Source organism: Salvia splendens, chromosome 12, assembly GCF_004379255.2.
Source record: "Salvia splendens isolate huo1 chromosome 12, SspV2, whole genome shotgun sequence".
NCBI lineage: Eukaryota > Viridiplantae > Streptophyta > Magnoliopsida > Lamiales > Lamiaceae > Salvia > Salvia splendens.
The window spans coordinates 14,629,255-14,640,467 of NC_056043.1; the positions used below are offsets into that span (position 1 = coordinate 14,629,255).

The window sequence follows — 11,213 nt, forward strand, 5'->3', positions numbered from 1 at the left end:
GTAATAATTATCGTGGACTAAGATGAGCGATAGAGCCAACACGCGCGCCGCTGCCCGCTTCGCCGAGGCCGAGAGATGCTAGCCGTGCACCGTGGACTTCGATCTTGGCAATTGGTCTTTGGGTTGTTCTTTGGGGCTGGTCGTTGGACGTAGTTCGAGCCCCTCCTATTCTTTTTAAACCACCTCAAATTTCACAGTGTCCCCGACGGACTCCGACGCACGGCAGGTCCTGGCCCACGTCGTGTCCATGATGGACCTCGACACATAGTGGGTGCTAAAAGGTCTCTGATGTACCCCTTCGTGTAGCATGTTTAGATGCATCGTGTCTCTTCAGCTCCCAACGGCTAGTGCAACAGTCAGTAACCCCCGGCGGTTACAATCAATGCCTTGATGATAGACATTATGCATGTTGACTCCAGCACCCCTACAGGTGGACTCGGCCTATAAATAGGCATGCATTCATTGCATTCCATACACACAACAATACTCAAGCATTCTGCATACGCGCTCTCTCCCTCGCTGCATTTTCCTTCTGTCGAAGCTCTGCTCTCGCCATCATCCAGGTCGCCGGAGCTTGTTCTGTCTGCGATGCTGCAACAAACAAGAAGAAGTCGTTTTATCTTTGGGGATGATACTCTAATCAAAGAGTACTACCGAGGCGTATCTCATCTTGCGGAAAGATGACTCATCGACTCGGCTAACCCAGTTTTATAGTTCTTCTAATCGGTTTTATTCCATTTAATTTTCTCCTTATTATTTCCTTGTAATTTTCTTCCGATAAGTTTGTATCTCTGTTTACCCAGAAACTAACAAAAAATTCTAGCATATCCTTAAAGATTAGTGAAGTTTAATTTATTTATTTTTTCTGAAATTTGTCACTATGGATGGATAAACGGTCGGTTAACCGATCCTAAAATTTGGTAAAAAACAAACCGGAGCCGACCCGATCTCTAGTTCGGTTACTTAACTAACCGACTCGGTTAGAATCAGTTGGTTATCGGTTATAACTGAAATAACCAAATGATTCAAAGTCCAACACTTCAACTTTTAACTTTTCATTTACTTTTTTTTTATTATTTCCTAAAAATACATAAATTTGTTTAGATACTTAAAAGTATAACTTTAAATGATTTAAAAAATTTACTACAATAATTAAGTATCCTATTCTTAAAATAATATTTAGGCACTTTTGATTTTGGGAGATCATATTTATAAAATAATGTTTAGGCATTTTATCGACTTTGAGATATTATACAATTAATTTATTTTTTGTTATCGGTTATAACTAATAATCGACTTTGAGAAAAATGTTTTAAGTGTTACCTATCCTAATACAGTGAATTTTGATTTTTGGTTGACATGCGAATTTAATCCTTTTTTTTTTTGTTTTTGAAATCTATCTCCATATCTCCATAATACAAAAAAAATGGAGAAATCGTGAAAGCCGAAGCAGCGCACCATCTCACAGTTCTCATTCTCCGCTGCGAGGGGCTATCGTGCGCACTCTGATCCCAATATCCCGAAGCCCTGAGTTCACTCTAATTCCAATTTCATCTCGATGCCCATCAACCACCGTCGTCTTGTAGTGCTGCTGAACATTAGTGATTCAGTATCATTGTAGTCATTAATACATCGAATTGATCGATCGTTTTGTTAAATTACGACCGAGTTAAGTGATCGGATTCCAGACGTGCGTAGATGCAGGGGCCGAGTCCACCGAAGCACCGCCACGATGGGACTTCACCGTTGCCGTTGGGAATGGATTGGAGCCCCCCGCCTCGAATTTGGGTATACTTATGTTCTTAATTTTCTGAATTTCGATTAATCTGAAGGAATTTGATTCGCTTACCTGAATGCTTTTATCGATTCCGATAGCTGGTGGTGGTTTAATTTATTTTTTGACGAATTAAGTCGTGTGATCAGCTCGATATGTACACAGTTATGAGTAAGAGAAAGATCAGAAGGTTTCCTGTAATTTTGGGGCTCCATGTATTGCTTATTCGATATTGTTGAGTTCAGTCCTAAACTTGGATTTTTCAGATAATTTCAACTAGTTAAAATATGTTGTAATCAGAGTGACAGTTGGGATTATAGTGTAAGAAAGAATTTCTCTTCTGGTGGTGAGCTCAAGATGAGGTTTAAGGAGAAGTTTGTTTTGTAGCAGAAAAGTTATTAAGTCTCTGCTATGATATTTGCTATAACTGGTAGTTTCCTGAAATGCTGAACTACGGAGCATAGGCCTTGCTGCTGTGATTTGCTTGTTTTCAGTGGCAAACCTTATTCCGTTTCTCTGCTCAGGTATTATGTGTAATGTTTATGTACTTTGCAGGTGGGGAGAGAAAGTGTTTGGCCTCATGATCCTCGGACAGGATGGAGTTACTGCATCACCATACCTTCATGGATTGTACTTGCAAAGTCAAAAGATTCTGACCCAACTGTGGTATTGATCTAATATTTCTATTGCATGTTTGTTACATGATATGTAGCACTTATAACCTATACTCGTGCAAAAATTGAATAATAGTTAACAGAAATTGCTTCACTTCCATCAGCATAAAAGGGTGGCAAAACATTAGTGATTAGTCAAGTCAATGTAGGTGGCTTTCTGGCTGTAAACCTTTTAACATTGTCTAGGATGAACTGGTGGGTTTCTTCCAGCAACTGGTTGGTGTGAACTCCAAGCCTTATGAATAATGCATTTAAGCCAATATCTATGCAAGTTATGGAAAACTTTCACATTCAGATATTCTTATAATCAATCAGCTTTTGCTATTTTGATTGCTCCCTATTTATCTATGATTCTATGTATATGGGAAAAAATGAACCTCCTCTTCTCATTTGATTGTCATTGGTATCCAGTGTCAGTCCAGGCCTTGTTTTGTGAATGTTCTGTTCCTCTCTGGTTGTATTAGGAGCTTTTTCTTGTAGAGGTTTTTCACTTGCTACTTGCTAGTGGTTCCTGAATTAACAATTATAAGGTGCAGTTTTACAGGGTTCAGGTTGGCATACAATCACCAGAAGGTATTACGACCACAAGAACGGTGTTGAGGAGATTCAATGATTTCCTAAAATTACATGTTGCTGTAAGCTCACATAATTTAGTTAGCGTTGTGGCATTATCATGCATAAACTTGTATAGACTAATATAGTAATATGTATTGCTATTTGATTCCGGACTCAGCACTTGCATGGTTTCTGTTACGAAGATGCAGTCACTGATTCTGGTATTGTTCTCAACTTTCTTGTAGCTCAAACGAGCCTTTCCTCGGAAAAGCATTCCACCAACTCCACCAAAAGGGCTCTTGCAGATGAAAACAAGGGCAATGCTGGAAGAGGTAAATATTGTCTATAGCTTAGATTGTTAAAGTTATATTTTGCATTGCAAACACTTGTCTTTTTGGAGGGAGTGGGATGACGCTTACTCATAGTTTATGATTGCTCTTGATGCCTTATGACATCTCCAAAGCTAGCTATCTCTGAAGTCTGAAACAACATAAATCCTAGGATGGAGGTTGTAGATTGGTCCTGGAGACTGGAATTCTAGTCCATATTTTACTTCTCTGGTTTCAAAAACTGTTAAGATTATAGAGGCTTCTGTTTTCATACAGAGAAGGAGTTCTTTGGAGGAATGGATGGCAAACTTGCTTTCAGATATTGATTTATCAAGAAGCATTGTCGTTGCATCCTTTCTTGAACTGGAAGCTGCTGCTAGGTCATGTGAGCATGCTGTAATTTGATATTTCTGTGCTACTATATTTTTAAAAATCAATCATTTACTACATGAGGCCTGGTTTTTTCTTAGTTGAGCTACTTATAAATTCTCGTCCATTACATTTTTTTCTAGCATTCCAAGAAGAGGGCATGCAGAGTCCCGATTCACATATTTCTCTAACTACTACAGACTCATCTCATCATATGCATCCAAATTCAAGCACGTTGTTAGCGGGTAGTTCGTCAGTGGCATCAGATTATGGCAGTGATACAGCTTGTGAGATATCTGATATTGGTTCTCCTAGCCTTGGAAGGGATAACAACTCTGAAGTTGAGACTGAGGATCTGTTATTTTATGATGATGCAACAAGTCCAGTAGATAAATTTGTCAAGTATGGCATGTCAAATATTGATGAGGGCTTGTCGATGGGGCATACTATTCTAGAGAAGCTCGAGAATTTTCCTAAACATAAAGTGCATGCCAGAGAAAATCATAACTCAGAGCAGAACATGAGTAATGGAAGATTTTTGAAAGCCTCTCATCATGCAGAAGATATGTCAGAGCATCTGGCTGAGCGTAGTTCATTGGTTCATCATGGTCGAAAGTTGTCAAATGAGAGCATTGGAAGCGACAGGAGCACTTTAAGAGGTAGTGAGTCATTAAGTTTAGTAAATCCAAATGGGCACAGGCCTTCTGATTTTGGGAATTCGGGTGACGTTGGACGAACCAGTGGAACTGTTGGAGACTCTGATTATCATCTCCCAGATGATATACACCTGTTGGTCCCAGTGGATCAGCGCCAGAAGATGAATAGAGTACTTATGACAATGCAGCGGAGGTTGATTACAGCCAAAACTGATATGGAAGATCTTATATCAAGGTTGAATCAAGAAATTGCCGGGAAGGACTATCTTGCGACAAAGGTATCTGAATGCTGACAGTTTCAACCCATTTTATAGTTTGGCTTCAGGTACCTAGGATACGTGAACCTTAAACTGACTTTATCATCAAGTATGTACCTGAACTTTTTATCTGGAAGGAATCATTTAAATCTGAGGATAACATACATCTGATACTAATGTGATATTACCATTGGTTATATATTTCTATTAACTAGGTTGTTAACACTAAATTCTCCAATGTGAGTCCTACAATTGTTATCCTTAGTATTTAGTATTAGACTCAAACATAATAAATACCGATGATGTGAAATTAGCATTGGTTACATAGATTTACGAAATGTTCCCTGCATACATGCCCTTTTCTGCCAAGTTTTAATATTCATCCAAGTATAAGATTATAATCCATGATATCATTTCTACCCAGGTGAAGGATTTGGAGGTGGAGCTTGAAACTACTAAACGAAAAAGCAAAGAAAATCTTGAGCAGGCTATACTAATTGAAAGAGAAAGAGTTACTCAAATGCAGTGGGATATGGAAGAACTTAGGCAGAGGTCTATGGAACTAGAATCGAAGTTGTATTCTCAACAGGTTTCATGTCCTGTTCATTGACATCACTGTGGTAGTTTATGTAAGCTTGAAAATTTCTATAATGATAGAAACCTATTCCAGGATCAGAGGCCAGATGCTCAGCCTTCTGTTTCACCAGGCAATCAGCCGATGGATGCGCTGCGTCAGGAATTGGACTCTTCAAAACAGCAATTTGAGGACTTGTTGAAGCGACATCAAGCGCTGGAAGTGAAATCCAAAGCTGATATCAAAGTTCTTGTTAAGGAAGTAAGATCTTTAAGAAGCTCGCAATCAGAATTAACGCAGCAGCTGAAGCAGTCTCTCACAGAAAAATCTGAAATGGAGGTATACTTTGCTACACTACTATATTGACTTGTAATACATAATAAGCCAAAAAGATAATCATTTGTCAGTCACTCTACCTGCATAACATGGTTTGAACTCTAACGTTCTCATGTCAAGTCAACCTGGACTACTCCATGCTTACGTATGAGATGTGCAGGGAGAGGTTCTTGAAAAACATATATTACTATGCATTCTTTTAGGACCCATTCGGTTCCCGCAATTGCTCATGATGACTAGAGGCCATGGTTATTCATATATATTGTTCGGTTGCCTTTTCTCTCAAAAACTTGGCATGTGACAATATATGTCTAGGGCATTCTCCGAGGTGTGAAGATTAAACCGTGCTTCAGGATTATCCATCCCATCTCCACCCATGCTATTAATTTAATCCAAGATAAAGTCTATTTTGGCTTATGCCGTATTGTCTCTGTATTATCTTGTCTAACATACCGAACGCCACCTTAAGATATCTGTTTCCCTGTCATTATTTATCCTTTTCTTTTGCATGTATTATTGACCTTTGGAACGAACCTTGTCTAATCAAGATGTTCATCTTCTCTTACTTTGGGAACTGCTTATGGAATCCCAGGAGGTTCTTCAGAAAGAAAGAGAGAGAAATGAGCAGGTGAGAAGCTCTTGGAGGGAGTTGCTAGATAAATGCAAGATTCTCCAGGATCAGCTTCAGGAGTGCAATATCGATAATTTAACAAACACAAAAGGGGACACTGGTGACAGTCTTCCGTCATTATTGGAGCAGTTGGATTTTGTTGGCACATCTGAAAATCAGATAGACCTTCTTATCGCCGAGGTACATCATTTAATCACTATAAAAATCCTCATACTTGAAGAACAAGAGATAGTAAAACATCGATATTCAATTAAACTCATGTGGCCTCATAACGATGATGGTGGTTTCATCTTCTAAATGTAATCAGTTTGAGCAGTTAGCCGGGGATGGTGATAATCACACAACTTCCATTGATGAGGAGTCGAGGCAGACACTAACGAGTCTCCTAGCCAATAATGGTGCGTTGAGAAAGCGGGTGAACTCCCTTATAGTTAACAGTCTCAAATCAAAGGAGGAAGGTGTAATGTTAGATGTAAATGTAGGAAGTGAGGTCTAACATAGCAGCAGCAGCAGCAGCAACAACAACTAACTCGCCGACATATATGTAAATTCGGTTGGGCCGTGTACCATACCTCATACCACAAATGCAAATAATGTGTAGAGTTCGTTTTACCAGCAAGAACACGTCCATTGTCATTTTTATGGTGCGTATGTAGCAAACTAGCAAACATATATATTGAAGTCCGATTTGTTGCATAGTTCAGAGTTGAGAAAAGCTTGTTGAATTTTGTTGGTTTATTTATTTTGTATTCCAAAATAGTGTGAGACGGCTACGTAATCATAGACTCACCAAGTCTTGTCTTTTTTTTTTTTCAAGACGACATTTTATTTTTGTCCACGTAATACAAACAACAACTCACAAAATTAAACCTTTTGAATGTAGAATAATACCGAGTCTGGATGGATAAATATAGAAAAAGGAAGAAAGATTTAGGTATTTACTTAATTAATAGATGTACTATGTCCGCAACAATAGAGACAAGGAAGAAATATAGGATAACTACGGAGAAAAAAGGAAGAAAGGAAAGGAATAACTTGAAATGACATTTGTCATTTATAGGTACAGTGACGACATTTGACCCGATTTATTGATATTCTTTAAAAATTACCCCCTCCGGGAGAGTCTCCGAATAAGAGTCTCATTTTATTTGGGCATGAGTATTAAAAAATATTAAGAAAAATAGGTGAAAGAAAGTTAGTAGAATATGATATATATTACTCCCTTCGTCCTACTTAATATGGCCACATTCTTAAGTGGCACGAGATTTTAAGAAGTGTTATTAAGTGAAATAAAATAGAGAGGAAAAAAGTAGTTGAATATTTTAATGAGGAGAGAAGATGTTATTTCCAAAATTAAAAAGTGGTCATCTTGATTGGGACAAATCAAAAAAGAAAGGTGGTCATCTTGAATGGGACGGAGGGAGTAGTTTTAAATGATATATGAGTGGAATGAGTTAGTTAAATATGTGGCCTCTTTCCATTTATAGTAGTAATTATGAACCAAGACTCCTATTCACAGACGGACCAAAATGGAAAAACGAGACTTCTATTCGTGGATGGAGGGAGTACAAACTTAGGACAAATACTAACATTTTATTTAAATCTTGAAATTGATTTAAAATATTATATATTTTTAAAAATGTGCAATTTTTTAAACCCAACTCAAATAGATTTGTTTTTGGGAAATTTTGATTTTATATGGCTTTATACATGAAATGATGTTATTTTGACGCTCTAAGGCTACCCGCAAAGTGTTACGCGGGTGGCTCGAATCCCGTCCCTCCGTGATGAGACTGGCGCGGGACGCGTTGCAGCGTCCCGTCTCGTCCCCAGCCCGCCGAGACGCCCGGTTCGCCGAGACAGCCCGCGAGCTGTCTCGCCACGCGCGTGCGACGTGGAACCCTCCGGCTCGATGCATGACGCCCACTCGCCGGACCGCGAGTGGGTTTCGTCACGCTGACGCAATAAATCTTTTTTTTTTTAATTTTTTTTAAAAAAATGATTTATTTAATAAAAAATTTAAAATTAAAATTCGAAAACGGTAATATTACCGTTTTTCGACCGTTTTCCCAAATTTTTTTTACTCTATAAATACTCCTATTTCATCCTCATTTTACGCACAAATACACATCTATTCTTCTTAAATCATCTCTCTTTCCACTCCAATTTTCATCTCAAATAAACTCTTTTATTCTTCCCCCAAAGTTAATCGATCTAATGGATCCATATGAGCAAATGCGTCAAATAATGGAAGAATCACTTGAAGAAGATCGACGCCGGGAGGCGGAAGAAGCCACGCCGCCCCAAAGATGCTCCCGGACTTACATCCATCGTAACCGGGAGGAAGCTGCCGCAAGGTTAGTACGCGACTACTTTTGCGATAATCCGATTTGGGGAGATACCTACTTCCGTCGCCGTTTCCGCATGCGGAAACCACTATTTCTCCACATCGCAATTACATTGGCAGCCCGGGAAGAGTTCTTCCAAGAAAGGTTCGACGCCGTCGGCCGTCCCAGCCACACGACGCTGCAGAAATGTACTGCAGCAATCCGTCAGCTTGCGACTGGACAAACGACGGATATGTTCGACGAATACCTCCACATTGGAGAAAGCACTGGGAGAATGTGCTTGATCCAATTCTACAAAGGCGTCCGGGCAGCCTTCACCGATGAATTTCTCCGGAAGCCAAGCACGATAGATTGCCAGTTTCTGCTCCACCTTCACGAAGAAGTGCACGGATTCCCCGGGATGCTCGGCAGCGTCGATTGCATGCACTGGCAATGGAAGAATTGCCCTATGGCTTGGAGGGGGTCGTACACGAGCGGCCACAAAGGCACCCTACCCCACCGTTATACTCGAGGCCGTTGCCGACTACCGGCTATGAATCTGGCATGCGTACTTTGGGGTCCCCGGATCGAACAATGACGTAAACGTGCTCCACCAATCCGACCTCTTCGCCGAAGTTTTGAATGGTAAAGCGCCGACCATCAACTTCATCGCTAACAACCGGCGGTATAAAATGGGGTACTATCTTGCCGACGACATCTACCCGAAGTGGCCAACCTTCGTGAAGACGTGCAACAGGCCTGTGAACGCAAAGCAAGCTCTTTTTGCGCAGAAGCAGGAGGCTGCTCGCAAGAGGGTGTTCGGGGTTCTCCAAGCGCGCTTCAACATTATCAAAGCCCCGGCTCGTACGTGGTTTATGGAGAGTATGGTCGACATCATGTATACGTGCATAATCTTGCACAACATGATTGTCCAAGACGAAGGAACTAAGGCGGGAAACTGGTTCGACCATGAAGCCCCTGGAAGCTCTACCGCAAGTAGTCCGCCTCGCAGTGGAGTGCATCTGTCTATACAAGAACGATTGTCTATTCGAGCAAGGACACGTGACTCTACCGCCCACGCCCAACTCCAAGATGATCTAATTGAGCACATTTGGGCAAAATTTGGCAACCGGTAGACGCACATAATCGTCGTTCTTCTGCTTCTTTGAGCTTTAAAGATTTTGAATTTAGTGAGAGTGAGCGGAAGAAATTAAATTATGTATTTTTCATTTTTTAGGATTTTTAATTATGTTTTTTTTATTTTTTAAAGAATTTTATGTTGTAAATTTATTTTATTTAATGAAATGTGTTTTTATTAATTGAATTTGTTGGAAATAAAAAAAAAATGAAAATGAATGAATAGTAATTTAAGAGATGGTTAAGAGACGGATAAGAGATGGAGGGTTGCAGGTTCTGTCCCTAGTACAAAGTATAGTGGGGCCCAAGAATAGTAATTTAAGAGACGGTTAAGGGACGAATAAGAGACAGCGTTGCAGATGGCCTAAGTCTTTAATTCGAGGTTGAATAATAATGTGTATAAAGATAAAACATGCCTCATAGATTTTCCCAATTATAAAAACAGATAAACATTGACACGATCTTAAGGTTTAGGATTTTTAAGAACACTATCAAAATTTAGAAAATATCAGAATTTTCTTGATGATTGTTAATATCAATATACCTTCGGTAAATAAATACTTACTCTCCCTATCTGCTATTAAAGTCGTGATTTACCCGTAAATAAGAATTTCGGTTCATTTTTTACTATAAATAAGAAGTAGACTTATATTCCACTAACTCATTTAACTCACCTTCTAGTACTAATATATAAAAATAGGTTACAATATTCCACTATATTTTTCCACCCATTTTTTTGTATTTTAGAAATCTATATCGAACTTGACTCTTAATATCGGGTGGAGAGAATATAATTTTGAGTACTTTATAAGGGAAAATTATCGATTAAATCACAACTTTTGTTCGACTTCTGGTCGAGAAGAAAGAACGTAGCTCAATCTCCGTTAGACGGTCCGGGGGACTACCTACAATTTTGTAGCTGACGCTAGCCTGTGCTGGCAATTCGGGTGCTTTTGAAGTATTCATAAGAGCATCTCCAATAAAGAAAGATAAATGAAAGAGGTATATCATCTATTTACCTTCAAAAAGTGAAATATACCATTCCAAAAAGTAACACATTCCAAAAGAAAAATGTATATAGAAAGGTAAATGATTTTTTAAAATAAAATAATAGAACAAAATGCATTAAAAAATTTAAAAATTATAATACCTTCTCAAATACCTTCCCCTGAAAAATATTTTTTTTTTATGAAAAGAAGGCAAATATGGTAGTTATAAAGATCTCTCTTTAAAATGAGAAAAGATATCATATCTTCTCAAATATCATTCCCGAGAATGATTTTTCATGAAAAAAAAAGGTAAATATGAATATTTATGGTAGCCGGACTAATTCTCGTGCCCCTTTTGGGTGAATGAATCGGGTTCCCAGTATTGACAGTAACGTGTCCCACAACTTATAAATTTATCTAATTATCATAACTTATTAACAATTTTGCAATTTCCCCGTAGCTTAAAATTATCGGCGAGTATGATACTTTATTTAATGACATGACATTTATCAAGCATTACTCAATGACATGACATTTTGATGTGGTAGTACAGAATTAAAAAAAATTAAGAGTGGTAAATTAAGAGTGGTAAATTAAGAGTGGTA

General features: G+C 38.7%; 1 protein-coding gene across 3 annotated transcripts; it reads left to right on the forward strand.

Moving 5' to 3' along the window:
• The first annotated feature begins 1,418 nt into the window (after positions 1-1,418).
• On the forward strand, positions 1,419-6,880 carry LOC121759672 (PX domain-containing protein EREL2-like). 3 transcript variants are annotated; one of them, XM_042155337.1, is made up of 10 exons: positions 1,419-1,788; positions 2,330-2,440; positions 2,985-3,083; positions 3,249-3,335; positions 3,609-3,717; positions 3,845-4,635; positions 5,039-5,203; positions 5,285-5,527; positions 6,117-6,335; positions 6,463-6,880. In XM_042155337.1, the coding sequence occupies exons 1-10, from the start codon at positions 1,699-1,701 to the stop codon at positions 6,649-6,651; spliced, it is 2,103 nt and encodes a 700-aa protein (XP_042011271.1). In that variant the 5' UTR covers positions 1,419-1,698; the 3' UTR covers positions 6,652-6,880. The 3 variants fall into 3 exon arrangements, with proteins under 3 accessions (XP_042011271.1, XP_042011272.1, XP_042011273.1); XM_042155338.1 differs by having other exon boundaries at positions 6,472-6,880; XM_042155339.1 differs by having other exon boundaries at positions 3,902-4,635.
• The last annotated feature ends 4,333 nt before the right edge of the window (positions 6,881-11,213 follow it).